This window comes from Leuresthes tenuis, unplaced genomic scaffold, assembly GCF_036924035.1.
Source record: "Leuresthes tenuis unplaced genomic scaffold, fLeuTen1.0.hap1 SCAF_20, whole genome shotgun sequence".
Lineage (NCBI taxonomy): Eukaryota > Metazoa > Chordata > Actinopteri > Atheriniformes > Atherinopsidae > Leuresthes > Leuresthes tenuis.
In genome coordinates this window covers 17,755,248-17,775,482 of record NW_027325374.1, presented here as the reverse complement: position 1 = coordinate 17,775,482, position 20,235 = coordinate 17,755,248, and the positions used below count along the sequence as shown (strand labels likewise).

Here is a 20,235-nt window from a genome sequence, read left to right as displayed (position 1 = left end):
GCAGTACACGCAGACCGACACTAGGGGGAGACAAACACCACGTAAATAGATCTTGCTTTAGTTTTAAGAACTGCAAACCTCTAACCTTCAGCCTCATGATTGTTGATATGTTTTAGTGGACAGAGTTGTTTCTGTCATGTGGGGACCGGACCTCGCTGTATTGTCTCCTGCTACAGCAGAGTTGTAGTTAACCCGCGGCAACGATGTTGTGAAGGAAGTGGGTCTTTGCGTTCCACGCAGAGGAGGGCTTTCCGGTTAAAGTTTCCTTTGTGATTCGGAAGTGGCTATGTGATGCCAAAGCCGTTCATCCTCAGACACAACATACAAGGGGCGAACATGATAAGTAAGCACGGACATATTAAATTAGTGGACAGTCTTCGAGCTGCATTCACTGTTAAATGAGAGGCAGCCGCAACGCTGACAGTCAAGAACAGAGCTCAGCATCTCGCAAGCGGTTAGCGGTAATGTCTGACTGCCATGCTATGCTAACGGATGCTAGCTAAGTTGGGGTGTCTGTCTGCAGTCAGTCGAGTAAAATTCAGATGGAGCCGCTGTTGGCATTTAGTTCGTAACTTTAGTAGTTGCTTGCATTCCATGTACAATATGCTGTTTGTTTGGGGCTTTTATTGCAGCCTGACTTTAGCGTGTGCTAAGAATGTTTAGGTGAACTCCCACCCAGACAAGCTAACAATAGCTTAGCATGTAGATCTGTTTTGGACAGTGACAGCTGTCGGCTGCGGCCCCATGACATCTGTGCAGAGGCCTCCTGAAACGTGGATTCCTCCAGACCACATCGTCGGCTGTCATGATTCTCTTTTTAGCCACTTTGACTAGACAACGGTTCTTATTTTGCTCATGTCACACATGTCCAAATTGACTGCGGTTTACCACCATAATCAGTGGCGTAACACGACAGCAATAAGACAATAAACTGGCAGGTGAAGGGGGTCGCAGTTTTTTTTCCTTTACTGATGATGCTTTGCTCTTATTTTCTTCAACAGAGCCGCTCAAAACCCAGTCCTGGTGAAATGGGAGAACGCTCCAACGTTTTCTAACTCGGGTAAGCAACGAATCTGCTTTGCCACCCGTGTGTTTACAGGTCAGGCGGTAGCCACATCCTTCACCTGAAAGCTGGGAGCCGATGTGTTTCGTTCGAGTGGTTTTCCTGTGTCTCACATACGAAGAAGCAAAGCTGTCAGGGCGTGCGTGCCTCTCTTGTGTTCCATTGTAATTGTCATGTATTTCTGAGAGGCTAGTGTGGGCGTGCTGAGAGGAATGTGGGTGTCTTTCTTCAGCGCATTGCACAGGAGCATGTTTCAACAGCAGCCATCTGTTGTGAAGGTTCTGAGGAGGTAACTGATGCTGCAGTGAGCATCTCTGACCCAGCAAATGGCCAAGTTTATTAAATGTGTGGTGTGTCATCTGATCTGCCAGATCAGAGCGATTAAAAGCTGCAGCAGCACAAAGCCACACATGCTTTCCTCCAACATTGTTGACAAGAGATACGCATCTCAAACTGACATTCTGTACTAAGGTAGAGATCACATGCTGTTTTGACAACGTCTTGGCGAGCTTTATCTCACCTAGTCGCCGCAGCGGCTCTCACGGTTGTATTTTTATCACTAAATCATCGCCTCTTGGCAATTGTTTAGTTTCGAGAACAGTCGGTGATTAAATTTCGTAGGAAATCAGAATTTCACCGTCAGGATCGCACTCTGTCTCTATCTGCTCTGAATCCGCCAAGAAAATTCTGGCCCGGTCTTCTCCTGGTCCAACCCAATGTGCACAATTCACACACGCCTTTGCAACACAGGTAGAGCTCTCCTCGGCAGAAGGTGAGTTAGATTAGGAGACGCCCAAGAGGATTGGCCTGCTGGTGGGCTGATGCAGCCATAAAGTCCTTTGCTGCTTGAGCTGTAATTAGTGTGATTTATAAAATACTTTTTCACCTTTTCCTTTATTCACCCTTCTATCAGTCTTTTAAAATCAGTGTAGAGTAGTTTTAGTTTGACACATGCCACAGCGTGTAGGTAATTGGACAATAGTTCTGCTGTAAGGAAAACAAAAAAAGACACAATACTCAGTTTTGATGTCAGATTACGTCTGTATAGATAAATACAGTCCGATCTGCCTCGGTGAGCCACCTTAGGATTTTATGCTATTCCCCAAATGGCCTGTGATGTCTGCCGGACTCCCTTCGCTCACTGAGCCCTTTACCTGCGCTTTAGCAGCTTGGCTGTAGAGTGCAGGTGCAGCTCTTTCTGTCGCTGTGGTCACGCACACAGTTGAGTCGAGGTTTTTTTTTTTTTTTTATCTTCAAACAAATCGATGTCAGTGTTTCGGGCCCTGTGTGAACGGCAGTCAGGTTTCGCTTGTTATCGGCATGGCTTACAGGAACAATTTTTTTTTTTTTGGTACCAGAGCAGTAGTCACCTTAGTCAAATTTAGTCAAAATCGCCCACTATGTTTGTTTTCGACATTAAAAAGTCCAATAACAATATCAGAACCTAACTATATTAATAACGTGGTAATAAAGTGTATTTAGAGACTTTACTGTGTGTGAGCTGTCCGAGGTGAAATCAGATGTTACACATGGATAAAAAGTGATTGTTTGGAGGGTGTTTTTCAGTAAAAACCATTTCAGCTTTGAAATCAACTGTCATGATCTGTAATTGTACCCAGGGTTTATGAATCGTCTCGCCACTTTTTATAGCTTCCTTTAGGAGTTTCCTTCTGGACTGACGGTGCATTGTTAGATCGGCTAAATGTATGAAAACCTCACTAAGGTCGCAAACAAGTTAACCCAAAGAATCTATAAATGGCCTCTCTAAAACAGCTGCTACAGCAACAGTTGTTAAATCCTCAAACATGCAAATGCTCCCCTGATGGCAGATTTAATCCCCAGCCCACAGCCACGCATTCTTCCTCTTTCCACAGTTGTTTGTGCAAGACCGAATGAGAGCGAGAACGGTACTCGGTTTCCAGGGACTATCTTTTTGACTGTAAAAGTTCCCTGTGAACCAGGTATTGTTCCTTTTAAGTGTGACTTCGTTGAGAACATCTCATAAGGAAGTGAAAGGATGGAGGGCCTCAGAGGTTAGACCTGGAAGTACTTTATTTCCATGTGACACATTTAGCTGGAAAAAGAGTTGCTACGCCTTCACGAGGTACAAACCGACTGGTTCACCGCACTCATTGAACTCATTTTAAAAGCTGTGGCTTGCTGACATACTTCCATCGGTTACTTTATTCCTGAACTTTCAAATGTAAACAGAAACACAACAGAAGAAGAAAAAAATGATGTAAAGAGTTCACCAGCTTCTCCTTTAAATGTAAAACCCCAGTTTAGTGGTTTCTTGCCTCTGTGTATTCTGATCTTTTCATTAGGCATTGAAATTTTTTTATTTTATTATTATTATTTTTTTTTATTTGAGGTCTGTCCGTCACCCTGGCAACGTTAGACTCACACAAAGGGGAGGAGCCAAGTCCCGGCACAATGGAAGTTGCTGGGACGCCAGGCTCGGCCCCGAGCCCTCAGAGCGAGGCTGTGACCAATGAGCTTCAGGACCTGTCGCTTCAGCCTGCTCCGAATCTGCTGCCTCTACAGGAGCGCAAGAACGGTGAGACCACGCCATTGTTTTGTTTTGTTTTTCTCCGTCGTGAGTTTGTCAAAGGCAGTGTGGTGTGGTGTTTGTTGTTTTTGTGTTTGGGATGGATGTCAGAGCAGCTGCCGCAGGTATTATTTCATTATGACAGGAGTTGTAGTTTTATTGACCGCTCAGTCCGATCAGCCACGGGCCAGAACAACAGTCTCAGGAACTGTTTTGGATGGGCAGACGGTTTATCTCTAACCTGGTAACTTCCCATAGCTGCGTAAACAGTTACGGCTTCCAAATGAGTCCATTTGCAAACAGCTACTTATTCTTTATCCATCAGATGTTTCCATATCAACATGTGGACAGTAACGCACACCTACCCATTCAGAGCTGGGTTTACTTTGCCATTTTGGTTTTAAAAAATGTGAATAAAAGAAGGTGAGTGAGTTGAAAAAGGCTCAGCATGGTGGGTTGCTTGAGGGGGTTCTTGTCTAATTTATAATTTTTTTTTAAGACTTGTGATGCATCGCAGGGAATGGAGACATCTTGACCTGTGATCTGACCTGTCAAAGATTGAAATGATTCGACTCGCCTGCTTTTCTTCGGTCCGCACTGTTGAGCATTAAACTCACACGACTGAACCATCTTCACAGATGTTTTCTGATTTCCCAGATTAACCCGAGATAATTTTTTTCCTTCTGTAAGGTTTGTTTGGGGTTAGAGCATCTACTTCTTCTACTGAATTACAACCGCCGGCCTCGAGCAACAATCTGTGGCTTAGTTTATTCAGTTGAAGCCTTTTATTCCGACTTTTCCAAAGTGAAAATAAACTTGGCTGTTAGTCAGCGCTTGTTGGCCAGTTCAGAAGAATCACTCTACACATCTTGCCACCCAACTCCTGCTTCTGCCTCTACTTTATGTTTTGGCTAATTATCTGTCACAGAAATGAACATAAATTCCCTCCAAAAAAAAAAGAAAAAGTGTGTTTAGGGAGTATGTTGCCCTGTATAAGAAGAGGCCAAGTGGAAAAAAACCCACTTCTCATCAAGGAAGAATTTAAATGTCAGACGTGCCTGTGCGCCGTGCTCATTTGTGAGCAGAGAGATTCCCTCACCTCAGAGAGCGTCTGAAGGCAAGACGGGCAAAAAGAAAAGTAAGTTCTGAGATGAAACTGTGTGCACCTAGAACACTGAGTGCTTTAAAGTCCTCAGAAAGAAGGGAGTGAAGACGCTCCTGGACCTAACTGCCCTGCTCCCCTGCACAGACTTCCTGCCATAGTGGGTTAAAGTGTGCTGCATGCCTGCTCCGTGGACTCGACACTCTGCGGGCCTGTTTTGTGTCTGGTGTCACCTAAGCTCAGACCGTGGAGTGCGGGGCTCTTTGAGAGTGGCTTGCAGCGGCTTCCTTTGGCCTCAAACATGGTGGAAAAGTGGAGTTGGCTCGATTTATGTCTTTGGTTCTTTCAGTATCGTGCTCCCAAGCTACAAGTGAATTTGAGTTGGTTTGAGTTTCTGCAGTTAAAGCATAACAACCCGTCTTATCTGAAGAATAGTTAGATATGAACAGGAGCCTATTAACTGGCTTACCTGATCAATAATCAGTGAATTAACTTTTTTATTAATTATTAACTGTTTTTCTGGTACGTTATCCAAAAATGCCACCCTATATCAAAGGTCATCTGATCCGCTCGCCAGATTGGGAATCAAATTCAAAGACGTTGGAGCGCATCAGCATTTGTATCTCAGTAAAGCTTCTGAAGATTTCTGCCACCAGGAAACGATAGCTAACAGTCATTTAGATAAGCAGAGATATCAGTGGATTGCTCAAATGTGGGACGGTATAAATTCTGCTTAAATACACTCGAACACACACATACACCCACGCTATGGTGCAATTGGCCATTGTTCCCTGCAGGGCGTTGGCTGCCTGTTGTTTTGGAGGCACAGTCTGGTGACCTGGGGCTGATTTGTCTTGAGATTAGGCAAGACTGGACCAGTAGATGATTTACCATGTGTAGGGCTGGTCACTCACCAGTGGCAGGCAGTGAAAGCACGACATCAGGCACAATAACACATGCGAGAAACGGAAGTAGCCATGCTAATAAGATGAGATAAAAGAGGAAGAAACGTTCTGCCAGGTAAACGATGTGTCAAGTGATGTTTACATCATTTACAAACGCTGAAGAGTGGCCGTGTGACTACATGTCATAGGACCGTATGCTCCTCACAGACAAACCCGAAGACGCACTCTTTCACAGCCTCAGGCCACCACTCCCAAATTTAAACAGCCTCTGCTCTCGTCGGACTGTTCCTTGCACTTTATTCTGCCAGTCAGAAGCAGACGTGTCGATGCAGGCACTCCTGCAGCTTAGACGGCACGGACATGCTTTCGGAGCACTGGAGAAATGCACCGCACGTGACCGCACGGGCATGCATACTTTTTGGCAGTAAAAGCACAGTAAGGCTTTATCTCTGACAGCCAGTTGTGCAATGTGTGTACTGAGCAATGTTCCTGCCTCTGCAATGGACCAGTGCTCAGAGAGTTATTGTCAAACACACACACGTGTGTGTGTGTGTGTACATATAGCAAGAGTTCACATGTGTTTCAGGATGAGAATCAGAGACAGATGTTCAGGGATGTCAGAGAGTGTGTGTGTATGTGTGTGTGTGTGTGTGTGTTGGTGTGTGTGTGTGTGTTGGTGTGTTAAGACCGAGAAACAATCAGCTTTGTTTCAAGACAGCTGAAACCGACGGCTCTTAAAAGCCGTTTACATTTCCTGTCTTCCCAGTTCTGAACTCGCTTCTGAGGTGCTCTGCAGCAAACAATGATCACGCTATGATAATGTTAGGACTATTGAAAAGTTTGAGGCGGAGAAGCTGGTTTGAGTGTGGGAGTGCGAGCTGTAGCAGGAGGAGGAGGAGGAGGAGGAGGAGGAGGAGGACAGGGAAGTGGAGAAGAGGGGGAGTTTACGTCTGAAATGGCAGCATTGCATAACTTCTCTCAGGGAAGAGAAAGAAAGCGAAGGAAGGTGGAAAGCAAGAAAAAGGGGGTGTGCTACTTGTACTTGAGGAGGTGAGACTTGGCACCAGCTTGTTTGTACTTTTTCATAGTTCATATTTCTAAATTGCCGGAGAATGAAGAGGAGTGACCAAAGGCTTTTCTTAAAAGGAGCTTAAAAGGAGCTTAAAAGAAGTAGATGGTAGCACGAGAGGTGGAACTACAGGGAGAGACTGGAACCTATGGGTGGACCTTGTTGTTACCCAAGGAGCAATAAGGCACGGACCCACACACACGCCCTCTCTGCCGGGGCGTGCACGCACTTGTAGACACAGTCCAGAGAGGAGAGTGCGAGGTGCACTGCTACCTGTGGAATACCAGCTGCTGATCGAAGGGAAATCGCTCTGGCATTTGTCTCTTTAGCTCTCTGCTGCTGTTGTGTTTGATCACACGGTTTGTTTTTACCGACTGTGGAGTATGAAGCGCTAATCTAGCCAGGACAGCGGAGCTTTCCCTTAAGGCATGGTGCAGAGGGATATGACCGTCCTGTCAGGTAAAGCCTATTTGAGTGCACGTCTTCTGACTTAATGACTAAAAGGTACCTGCAAAGTCTACCTTAAGCTGGATTTTGCTAAGTAAGGGTGTGAGAGCGCTTGCGGGTATCCGTATATATGTCAGTTGTATTTACGCTGCACCGCAGCTGCAAAAGTTTAGTGTGACATTGTGCTCTTTAGACTCGTCACACTTTTTTAAACATATGTTATGATGTGCTGTCGTTGGGAACTGAAGCCTCAAATGAGGAATTTTATTGAACAACGGAGTAAACTGGAAATAAATGAATTGGTGTCCCGAGGGCAAAGGCAGCAGGCGGGGTTGTGAGGCCAGAGTGCCCCCCTGAGGGTGTCTGTTTTTTCTTTTTTCTTTTTTCTTACGGAGGACACTCCTCACTTTCAGCAGCTGTCAACTGTCCTGCTAAATTAGCACTTCTCCATGAGCACTGACTCAAGACAACGGGCCAGCTTCCAGACGGAGCTGAGGGAGGAGGAACAGGGACAGAGCCCAGGCTCACCGACAGAGTCCAGAGCTGGGGGTGGGGGGTTAGAGGCGTCCCCGACTCTGCTCCAGATTTAAGTGGAAATGAGCCACTCGTTTCAGTCAGAACAGACTGTTCCAGGATCAGGACACAGGCTGCATCTTACCACCGCTGAGACTAGAAGGAGGTCTGTGAGGGATAAATGCAAAACGGCACTTCCAGCAGCGCTGCCTGCAGACAGCATGGACAGCGATTAGTTTATTTTTTTATTCACCTTTTCATTTATCAGGACGCCTGGGTGTGTCTTCAACGTACAGAGACATCGTAGACTTAAGAAAAACGAGCTGTGTTTGTTTGTGGAGCTACTTAAATCCCATCTGCGTGGCTTTGGATTGCAGTGCCCTGCATCATTTAGACTAAACAGATAAGAATCACACCCACCCATAATGACAGATGAGGGTCTGTAGATGAGCTTGAGTGATCCATGTTGTGGAAACGATCCTTTTTCTTACACAGATTAATGCCGCTAATGTAATCTGAGTACGTGCAGCCAGGTGCCCGCGCTTGTGAGCGGGGTTTAAGATGAGATGGTAAGATACGCAGCCTGGCTGAGGCTAGTTTAGCCCAGCAGTGATTCAGGGAGCTGGTGGTACGGTTATGTAACGGACTGGGAGGCTGCCAGCAGCTGAGGCCCCAGGGCACCGTGTCAGGCTGAGAGTAGGAGGGCGGGGGTGAAGGGGCAAGAATAGATAGGGAGATTGATAGATAGCAAGAAAGAGTGGTGATAAGGAGAGATAATGAATAAATGGAGATGGAATTTAAGAACTGAAAGAAAAGATTAAGAAGCACTGTAGAATGTGGCGTAAGGAAGGATACAATAAAGGTGGCGTTTCAGTCCAAGCAGACTGCTGTGCGCCTCATCTCCCGAGCGCCTCTTACTCCGTCACAATATGGGACGATCTCCAAAAACCCCAGAGGTTCAAAACTGCAATAAGACCCTGAAAATGAATTGCATGTGATCAGCATAAAAGGGCTGGAACAACAGAATGCTTTGTACTCACGGTACCTCTAGCTTGACCACATGTAATGTCATTTGCTTTGCATCGTTTGCTTGCCAGAAACATTACGAAGATTGAATATGAACAATGGCAAATCACATGGTTTCAGTCAATACATTTACATGACAGTAGGGGGAAAAAAAGATGATCCCAATCCCAACAAGCTTGGACCCTAAATATGTCATATCCGCACACACCGAGCATGACTAACCATTACAGAGACTTGCTCACACACATTTCACACCCAGTGTCCCTGTCGGGACCTGGACACGTCGCTCTGGTAACCTTCCGTTTTCACAGTGTTCCACGGTGTTTCGGCAAGCTCCGACGCTACCACATGTTTGATTTGCGATCCAGTAAATTCCTGTTGGATAATGGGAAGTCAGAGCTCGCAGCCTGTCTCCGATTTGTAGCCTTAAGCCAAAGAAAAAGCGCTTTATCAGCTGCGCAGGTCTGCTCGTAGCAACAGGAACGCGGTGCCTGCACACCCACAGGTACAAGCCCACTCACGCAGCATCCACTGTATCACACAGCATGTTCTCCTGTTGTCAAGAACAGCCTTAGAGCAAGAAGTGCCAGGCAGATGAGCTCTGACGCACTTTTCTGTTTTTTTCCTCCCTCTGTTTTCAAACTCCACTCATCCGCAGCTGCTCTGTCTGATGTGGATACAGATGTTGCCCAATCGGTAACCTTGCGTTACATTTCATGACAGCACAAGCCGCAGTGCCTCAGCATGTTTTGGAAAGAGGTCGTGTAAAAGTGCAGAACCCTAAACACACCAAACCAAACATTATCCTGTGCAAACCCGCTCATTTTCAGATGTGCGAATGGGGCTTTGAGCTTTCGCGCTCGTGCTTGTGGATCGTTTTAGGGACTCAGACGTGAGGTTCTGTCTTCATCACAGCAACAGTAAAACTGGAAATGTTAGGCTAGACTTTGCACTCTGCATTTGTTGGGCTGTATATGAAACAATTTCACAGCCATGTTATATTGTAGCTTGTTTTCAACAGGCTAACTGTCCAGTTTTAAGTGCTTCCAGTGAATGGAATCTGGGAAAAAGGGAGGGCAGGTCATTACTTAGAGGCATCAGAATTGTGGAAGAGAGATATTTTATCAGCAATAAACCAAATCTGCAACCCGTCCCACCCTCCCCATGACAAAAGAATGTTCTTGGAGCACAGTGCTTTGAATAGATCAAGAAGGCTTTGCATGATTTTTAAGTGGATATTTGCAAAATAAAACAGGAAAAAAAGAAAAAAACACACCACCTTCTGTTTTTAAGCTTCAGGCCACATGTAAAAAAAAAAAAGCTAGAAACCTGTGACCCCATTAAAGGTCCGTGTCTAATAAAAACCCCTGACGCTGAAGCAAATTCACAGCCAGGCTTTTATTAGACGTTATACTATACAGTAACAGAAAGAGGAGATGGGAGAAGGAAGAGGTCTGTAAAATTTCAAAGAGCAGCCTGATGGAAACGCTCAGAGAGAAAAAAAAAAAATGACGTTCTTGTTTACAAACTGAAAGATCCTTCTGACTCGGGAACGTGCGCGCAGGGCCTCATCCTCACTGAAATAGTTTGAGCGCAGTATTTCTGTCCAGCTCCAACCGTTAGTCTTTGCAGGAATGAGACGGAAACCAGTCGTCATGGAAAAAAGAGAGTCGCGTTTCCACTGTAAGAAGGGCAGGAGGGTTTCAGAAAAAACCATAAAAATGATTTTCAGATGTCCGAGTTATGTAATGGTCTGCTCCGAAGCCATCGTCACTGTGCAGGGAACACCCCTCCTGGGCCCGTACAGTTTTCCCTGCTCCTACAGACTCTGTTCTTCAGTGAAAGTCTGATTCGCTGAACACAACCTCAGCCCTCCACCCCCCACCACGGCTCTGTTTTTGTCAATTCTCCGGTTGTGCTTTCATATGAGCTTCTCTCTCCAGGCCGTTCAGTGTAGCTGGTCCTCTTTTATTGACACGATGTGACAGTGCTGCTGCGGGTTGGTCAACAAAGAACCTTTTGACGAAGTTCACAAGAGACTCTCAGAGCTCTTAATTTCTTCCAAAGTTAATCCAAATTTTAATGGCTTTCATTTGGTATCATTATCTTTCATCTGTTTGCCTTACAGTCCTGTGAGAAAATGCTCCATATTTTTTCTTTTCTTCTAAAAAATGCACCTATTTTGCATCAGGTCCAGTGAAAAATATGGAAATATGTCCTCCTTTTGTCTTTCTGACCTCATTAGAATGTATGCGCCGAAACAGCAGGACCGAATGGAGGCTGAAGCACGTGTCTCAGGGCATCCTTTTGCAGTGCAAAGGAAGAGGTTCACTAACTTCAGGTTAGAGGTTCACTTTCAGACCCGGTGATTTCCAGAGAGAACTGAACATGTGTGCAGCTCGTTGTCAGGAGTACAGATGTGTAAACCAGTAGATTTGAATGACAGTTTGCAGGCTTACAGATGATCATGTGGGACAACAGACATACTTTAGCTTGAGTTGCGTGTAATCAGATTACAACGGAAAGCAGCATGGCTGCAGGTAAGATAAAACCTCAGGTTTTTATCTTCAGCTCATTTGGCTTTTTATTTATGCGCCTGTTTCTATTAAGTCTTATCGAGTTTATCACGATGGATACAAACTTTAGTTGCAGTTTGACAGAAAATAACCCTGAAGTTTAAATAAAGTAGTTTTCTATTATCGACCGCTTAAATATGTCAACGTTAATCTCACTCCTGGGACTGACTGAGTTATCTGGAAGTTTAAGGCTTTCCAGTGGCCTTTCAAGTAATGACGGTTTACTTTTTTTACACTCTGTGCCGTCACACAAATTCTTTTAATGTATTTTTCCTACATATTTGTGCAAAGAAAAAGGATTTTTATTTATTTGTATTTTTTTTAAAAAGCGAGGGATTGCAACGAGTTCCGTCTGACTGCTGAAAAGAGAGGAAACCGACGGGCCAGTTTGGGATTAAACTTCATCTGGTATCCCAAGAGAACTTGTAGAATCCAACTCTCAACACACAGAGTCGGCCTCTGGCAGTGAGTTTTCTCCTTTAAGCACAAACAGTGAAAGCAGTAAGTGATTAAGTGCAGCCTTGCTGTTGCATTGTTTACATTCGGGTTTTTGTGCTAAATTCCACATCCTATCCTCGTGATTGCACACATGGTTGCCGCGGAGCTCCAAGGAGCCTCAGTGACATCAGCTCGGTTCAAATGTCATTACATAAATTCTTCAGGCTTCGCCTGTTTGCGGTTTGAAAATGTCGGTGGACGGCCGCTAACAAATCCCCGGTCTGATGTCAGCGTTGAGTCCCGGCCAAATGCAGAGGGGGGGTGCTGGTACATTCCACGGTGGAGCGGGTGGGGGCAACCAGGAAGTAGAGGGGAAAAAACACCTTCTGTTTTCAAAGCTGGAATTTTAATGGTCGGTCAAACCTGTGGCAGATTGATGCTTGTCCTGGTTGTTCAGTTTTCTTTCTTTCCTTGTATTGGTGCTAAACTTCTTAGTTATTTGAAAGACTCCACATCAGTTGAGAAAAATACAAATGAATATATTTGCCATGTACGGCGTGAATTACTTCCTCGGGTTCAGTGATGAAACGTGCCGTGAACGTTCTTCTAAAACCCAGCAAAGTATTTGACGGGTTTATAATTGATATAACAAAAAAAAAGAAAGATGTAGTAGATTGTGTTAATGTCATAATTCCCCACCCACATCTTTATGTGATGGCCTTATAAAGTAAATGTTAGGAAATGATGGAGATCTAACTGAAATATGCTGACTAAAAATGAATAGAAGTGGTGCCGGATCATCATAGACAGTCACAGAAATAAACTGACAAGGAGGGTTTAGAGCATGAAGATATTCTGTCAACTACAGGCCAAGATGGGTCGAGACAATATTGTGACTAATGGGCTCCAATGTCAACATTTTTTTGGGGGGGTGTGTTGTGGAAAGCGTTATTTGTTTTGGATCATTTGGTGCACGCTTTGCAGAGAAGGTCAGGTTGCCCCACAATCAGAGTATCGTTTTCAGACATCATTAAAGGATTAGGAAGCGGCTGGGATTTTTACTGGACTGGAATCTGGAGCTGGATTGAAAAAGGGATGGAGGGGTGAGACGGGGTGAGACGGGGTGAGACGGGGTTAGACGGGGTGAGGGGGTTGAATGCGCTGCTCTGCACATACATTAAGCCAAACACTGGGATGCTTTCTTTATAATCCGTTCCAATCCTTCCTCTCTGTGATCGGAACAAATGGTCTTTTTACCATTTTCCCATGTCTGCCTTTACCAAAAAGTTTTTTTTTTTTTTTTTTTTTAATGCTTTTTGAAAAATTCCGAGCAATGTGTTTTCTGTGAGAGATAAAATAAGACTCAGATAAGAGTGTTCAGGGTCAAATAGCTTTCCTGGAATGTTCCTGAAGCCAGAACTGTCAACCGTTCGGTTGAATTACTGGGACTGCAGTACTTCGTTCTCATTCCAGCCTGCAAAATATTCTGTAGGTATACAGCTTATACACATTTATAACTGTAGTCTGCAATTCTGCAAAGATTTTCTTAGACCCTGATGTGTTTCTCAGCATCTATTGGATGGATTCGGCACAGCAGTTTGTTTTGCGGGTGATTCATCTCCGTTAGTTTGGGGACTTCTTTACCACTGACTTGTGTAAGGAGGATTTTGACCTTAGTTGGGACGGAGCTATTGTCATAAATGTGGCACACATTAATATACAATATTTTAGGTAAGCAGCTATGTGTCTTAAATTATATAGCTATAAATTGTGTGTGTCAATATTTTGCTTCCCTTTTCTCCGTGACAGGTGTTTTTTTTTTTTTACTGAGTTTAATTGCATGGTTTGCCAGGATGACTTGTGATCTCTGACGTGGTCAGACATTATATCTTAAAAAACGGTTCTGAAAAACCATTAGTCAGCATGTAGCCTACTGGTTAAAGCTAAGTGTATTCTGTGACTACTAATTATGAGGGCAGTCAAGTGGTGGGAAACAGTTAAATGTACTTCCCTTCACACTGTGGCTGCAAAGCCCTAAAACCATAAACACTCTGTGCTCAAACTGCCACATTCGCCCAACAGCCTGGGCAACAATGACATGTATCAAATAAATCAGAATTTACCGTTGGGCTGTAGTTATGTTGAATATACAGTGGGTCGAACGGGGAACAGGTTGGGATCCAGTAGGGCTACGTGGCATGAACATGAAAACAAGCACTTTTCAGTTTGTTGAGTTTGTGTGTGTTGCTGAGATTAGTTCAGCCCACACACTGACGTCCTAATCCCGGCGTGTGTCATCTCTGAGCTTCCTGCCCAGACTGAAAATCATAACAGCAGGTGGACTTTAATCTCACACTCATAACAGACAGTAATTGTTGTTACCAGACACCGTTTGTTCAAGGTGTCGTCTGAGTTTTCAGGTGTGCTTTCCGTCACCTGCATGTTTAAATTCAGGTGTTTCTGCTCAGGCTGTTGTTTTATTAATAAGTGAACTCTCTGTGCTGTATTTATACAAAGGTATGTCATAGAACATTGGTTTAGTCCAAGGAAGTGAGGCTTAACCTTCTCTTTTGTATCTGTAGGCTGGGATATATGTGTGCCCCAAAGTAACATTAGACTGCCAACGCACAGGTGATACCAAGCTGAATATAGCCCCCTTATTGCCAGCTGGCCGTGCTATTTAAAACAGACCACCGGGGGGTGGGGGGCGTTTACCATCAGAATTCTGCCGGGGCCACCGACAGTAACAGTGTTAGAACCTGGGCTGCACATGAATCAGGGACTATTTAGACAAGATTGGGATACATCCGATTTTCTTCCTGTCTCATTAACTGTCTGAAACAATTTCCTGGTGTGAGTCATGAACAAACAGCCTTTACTCAAGGGCAGACTGCTCAGAAAACACTGCCAAAGTTTAGTGGCGATTGTGTGTCAATCGATCAGTCAGTGTGATTCATCCCGGTATCAGATTTACACAAGCGTCTTTGACAAAGGTTGATGATTGTTGGATGAGGTCATCCCAGAGAACAGCTCCTGCCACTTTAACAATTCCATTAAAAACTGTTTCCCTGAGTCACTATCTTTAAGGGAAGCCTGTGTGGCCACAGACGGCGTTTAAGTTATTTTGGTCTGTATACCGTGCTTGTGTTCATCAGGGAGGAGGTTTGCATGTGGCAGCCCCCCTGAGCTTGGAACCGTGAATGAATGGCAACAGCTGAGCAGGAGAACTTTATCAGCAACAGTCACTGCTTGTGTGTGTGTGTGCGTGTGCGCGTGTGTGTGAGATTCAGGAGGAGCTGCAACCAAAGCAGCCTCACTGGGGACTCTCTCAGCCGAGCTCACTGCTGTCCTCTCTTCCTCTGCCGCTGGCCTCTTTTCAGTTTCCTCCCCTCCGCTCTCGTGCTCTTTTTGTCCGCGGCTCGCCCTGCGGATTTATTTACTCCCAACTCTCTGGGAAACCGCAGAACGGTGCCGTCGTGACTCGCCGGCTGCCACTGCAAAGAGGGGAGAGATCAGGAGGCAGAAGAGAGAGGGAAAGAAGCTGAGGCAGACCAATCGATCTCTCTGATACAGAGGGGACGGACCGGGAGAGAAGAGAAGAGCCGAGGCAGCACCAGTACTTTTCCTTGCGTTCTAATTTGGAAGGAAACATTCTTTGACTCGTATGGGAGTTGTCCGAAGCATTTAAAATTTTTTTCTGCCCATGGATGAAGAGGCCAGCGAGCTGTAGGGACAGCCTCTGACACACCAAGGACTCTACTGTCTTCCCCTCTTTATCGATACAGCCAACATTTGGAGATTTAGAGGAGGACCACTTTTGAAAGCACAGTTCAATGCTTACCAAGTAATTGATCTCACTTCTGAATGATAATGCTGGACACCAACCATTGCCTGTCATTTCAACCCTCCCCCCTGGACTCTCCTCCAATGGCAGATGACATGGAGAAGGCAGGCTTGAACATGGATCATGACAGACTCGTCTACCACAGCCTGAAAGAAGGTGGGCGATCTAGAGTTGCACATCGACAGTAGCAAGATATCTGATATTAGTTGTGTTCCTGGGCCTCGGTCTAGATTTTAATATCAGTGCTTTATGGCTTCATAGTTATTGAGGAGATTTGGTTTCCTGGTGTGTGTGTAAGACAGAAGGAAGTCTTAGAGGTTATAATTTCAGAAATTCTTTCAATAGAGAAAACTGTTTGAAGTAAAGGATATGTGAGCAGCTGCGTGTGGAAGTGACTGGTGTTCCAGTCCCATTGCTCATAGCTTGGTAACGTTTTCATGCAGACGATCAAGTTTAAGTTTGCAGTTATCACTCTCTAAATGAAGTCTAAAAGCATATTAGGGCTCCACAGCTTTCCCCCCCCGTTTTTTTATCCACGTCCTTTGCAGGCAGCTTGACTTGCTAGCAGTATTCTTCTTCTGTGTTTCTCTCAGTATGCTGCACCATTTCACATGTGCCTGATCAAGCATCTTACCAAAGAAAACAGAGACACGATTGTAAAAACATTGCTCCGTAGCACCACTAGTGGGCAAAACCCCCTCGGAGTTGCTCTGTATTGCAACCCAATCGGAGCTAGTGGCATTGGATCTAATATTTCTAAAACATTCCACGTAGGATTTGACGTTTCACATGTTTTGTTTCAACAGGATCGCTTTATGTTATTAAAAGCAAAAGGGTGACACTTTAGATGTGGTTCGTAAAGGGCTTCCACAGAATCAGGCCAGCCGACGCTGACCTTTTATAATAAACTGATATTACAGCCTAATTTGGTATGGTCTGTGTTAGTGCGGCAGTGAAAAGGAGAAAAAAAAAAGTTTGTTTATAAGCAGCATTATGAGCACGGGCCAGAGTTCCAGACGACATAAAACATTCCTGCGAGGTTAGAGTCACTAAGATCGAGGAGCAAAGGGGAATACATAAATAAGAAAGGATACTTACTGAACAATAAGCAAAGCTGACGTATGACACTGCTGCTGCCCATACCGCAGCCACTTACCAGGCCTGCTTTTTGCCATGTGTGCTTTGGGAATTTGACTCACGTTCCTTGAACTTTAAGATGATTAGTATTCACAACACCTCCTCTTATTGTCATCTGGCTCTTTGGCATGGTGCAGCAGTGCGGCGCGGTGGGAGCCAGTCCAAGGTGTGAATGGCCTAAACCTTGTGTCGTTCCGGCCCTCTAGCTTCTTTCCCTTCTCGCTGCTGTTTGGAACATTTGACTTGGTCAGGCGCCGCTTTCGTCATTCTGCTCGACAGATGCAGTCGAACCGTGCAAACGATGAGCTCACGCTCGGTGGCATCTCGCACGCGGAATGTTTCCAAAGCCAGCTCCAAGTGTCGCAGCCTATCAGAGAGCCAGACTCTTTGAGGGTTTAGTTGGGTGGGATTGTTTCCTGCTGCGTGTGCCCACTTCCTCAGCCATCCTGGGCATGAATCATTTAGCCTCTATCTGCGCTGCTGTGTTGCCACGTGTTCAGGCTTAGTTGTGTCAAGCCAGGGGTCTTTGGGGACAGTGACCAAGTCAGACATGTTTAATCAGATCGACTGACACACGAGCGCAGCAGGATTAGCCCAGTTGGCCACCAGCGTCCCTGCTCCACCTCACCGAACTCTTTTACCTCCTCTAATGATTCTCTATCCCTGCCCTGTAATCCTTGGGTTGTTTTCTGTCTTGCTTATTTCGCTCTTTTCTGTAGTGATTGACGGTCTCTTTGCAAGGCTGAAACACCGAGCTTGCCTGAAATTACACCTTTATCGTTATTCAAGCAACAGAAGCTCCTAAAAAGCTTTTTCGGGCTAAAGCTTTGACATCACAGGTTTGATTGAATGAGCAATTTGTTTTTTAGAAAGCCAGCAGACTGTGGTTTTACAGTCATTTCCTCTGGTTCATCTAAAATCTGTAAATGTTGCTATCTCTGCTGTCTTCCTGCCGCGCTCTGTGTTCCTTCACTCTAGCTTTTTATGACTACGGAGGCAGGCTTCGGCTGTGGCCTAGTATCCCAATAAAATTGCCCTGCCTTTTCGTCCTTTTCTTAAATTAACCAACGGCTTTCAAACCTGATTTAGGTCACAGTGCGTCCCCATAAGAAAAAGACACGCTCTCATGTTTACCCTCTAACGATTAACAGCTCATCAATAATACTACTGTTGTTTCATGTGGTTATGGGGCCTCAGCCGTACTGTCTGTATGCTGATTTTGTGCTTTTCTCATGTAGTTAGATCCCTCTTTTGGAAAAGAAAGCTCCATCTTAATGAGAATATATGATTAGATCAAATAAAGATTTCAGATCCTGAGGTAAAACACTTTAGAAAGAAATCTTTATAGTGCTGAAAAATAACCTAATCTGAAATACAAAAGCACACCTAAACAATGTCAGCGCAGGACTTGTCTCCCACATCAAGTTTACTATGAGTTAATGATTCAAGGAGGAACGGTTCACAATCTCCACGTGTGTTTTGTCTTTTATTCACCTCCCTGCTTGGATTTAGTTTTTCTTATTTATTAATTTTTTTAACACTGTAGTGGAGTGGATCTGTAGTTGCAGCTCAGGTTTGGCCTTTTAACTGGAGCGTGTTTCCTGTAACATTTTGCATGTACGGGAGCAGAACCAAGTCATTGGCTTAAGTATGTCGGACTGCGTGAGAAAAACATTCAAGACATTCTGCCACCGCTGGCGTTTTCTGTGGGGAATCATTGTCCATGTTAAGTATGCCGACTGCGACTTAGCATGTAATCTAAATGGGCTGATTTTCAGTCACAGTTTCTGACACATTCAGCCGTCTGACAAAAGAAACAGTTGGATATGGGATGGAGAGCAGTCACATTTGAGTCTAGCTGAGCTTAAACACAGGACTCTCAGTGCCTTAGTCTGGTTTTGTGAAGCTTAATTTTGTACAACATCAGCCGGCCTTACATGTTTTCTGTGCATTTTAAAAGTTGGAGTGACACAATAATTGTAGTGTAATGGAAACTTGCATGCTGTCACTTCCTCAATGATACTTTATAGTCGGACATTACAAGCCGGTATTGCCACTGGACTAAACTACTGTACAGAAATTGGGCTTCTAAGTTCACTCCCCAGAGCTCCATCAGAGCTTAGGAATAAAAAGGGGAACAAGAACGAGCACAGGAGAGAATAAATAAGCAACTCGAATGTCTGGAGGGGTCATAGAGGCAAAGTGTAAGATTCTCTTTCCTAGAATAAACCTCTTCCCTGGAAATGGCAAGTGGCGTGTGTGTGTGTGTGTGTGTGTGTATGTACAAGTTTAGGCACCCCATGTGTCCGGCACCAGGGTAACATTAATCCTTTGGCCGCTGCACGAGTTCAACATGTACATGAATTTGCCGGGCCGTGTTTACGCTGCTGAATGTGACCTGACGCGTTATTACTCCCAGGGTGGAGGCTCTAGTGTTAGACTGATACCTGAACATGTGGAGCAGTAAGAGCCAGAGAGTGACATTTAGAAGTGCAGGCTCTGACATTATTTCAGGGGACTTGCAGTGTCGCTGAATGGCTTGTCATAAAGGGCTAGCAGAGCGGCGGCTAACTGGTTAGCTGGCCTGCGCGCACCAATGATGTCACTTTGTAACTGGGAAGGAACAGGTGCTGCCTGTCCTCAAAGTAGCAGACATAACTCTAGCCAGAAATCTTTGGGAATCTTCAGCGGCGTGTTCCACATCACACATGCGCACACACACATACACACACACATACACACACACCCCCTTTCAACAAGGACAACTGTCACATATAAAACAAGGGCCTCATCTGACTGTTTGTTGTAGTCAGTATTAACATCAACACACTCGTTTCTCTCCTGACTTGACTTAATTCTCTTAACTGAAACATAGATGGAAAGTAAGTCTCTCATCAGTTTTAAAATAGCAACGGGCTCCTGCCAAGAAGCACAGTGGAAGGATAGTGCCGTATCGGTTGCTCAACAACTTTTAAAAAGTAACTTTCACACCACAAACAGGCCCTGCAGCCTCTCAGTGCATTTCTGTCGTGGTCGGTGATTGCTTTTTTTGGTCTGTGTGGCAGACTGAGGAGTTCAGATCACTTCCCTCAATGTGTGCCAGTGTGTTGAAACCGATGAGGAAGAAATACTGTGAAAAACGGGGCACTGATTCTGCAGCCTTCCATTTTTTAAGTATTTATTCTCTACTCTTGCCCTCATCTTAACTCATAATTCACTGTTAATTGATATCCAATCTTACATTAAGGTGTTGTAATGAGGCTACAGTGAAGGCTAATGGCACGTCAGGGTTGATTTGTGCCATTAGTTTGACTAGAAAGCACCATGACAAGTATTAGACGACTGACATTCGATGTGCACCCAAAGGTCAAACATGGTCCAGCTCTTTTTGCCAAGCATTGTGTTCTTTGAAACTCTCTCACCCGGCTTCTTGCTTATATAACAAGTGCTTCCTGTTTTGCAGGCGGCCCGTATTCCGCTTTTTTTCTAATCAATGTTGGTCTCCTTACAGACCGCCTTGTCATCTTTATTGTTTTCTTCTCCATCCGTACTTTCTGACATCATTTC

At 44.9% G+C, this 20,235-nt stretch overlaps 1 protein-coding gene across 7 annotated transcripts in view; it reads left to right on the top strand.

Annotated features, from left to right (window-relative positions):
• Positions 1 to 229: 229 nt before the first annotated feature.
• mrtfab (myocardin related transcription factor Ab) overlaps positions 230 to 20,235 on the top strand; it is a 36,128-nt gene continuing 16,122 nt past the window's right edge. For 2 of the 7 annotated variants that reach the window (XM_072373873.1, XM_072373871.1), the window contains exon 1: positions 15,083 to 15,687. In XM_072373873.1, the coding sequence (XP_072229974.1) occupies positions 15,552 to 15,687 (136 nt within the window). In that variant the 5' untranslated portion in view covers positions 15,083 to 15,551. Of the gene's footprint in view, positions 344 to 1,001; positions 1,061 to 3,434; positions 3,621 to 6,783; positions 7,147 to 15,079; positions 15,688 to 20,235 lie in introns of those variants that run through there. The other 5 variants (XM_072373877.1, XM_072373876.1, XM_072373872.1 and 2 more) reach the window with 5 other exon arrangements.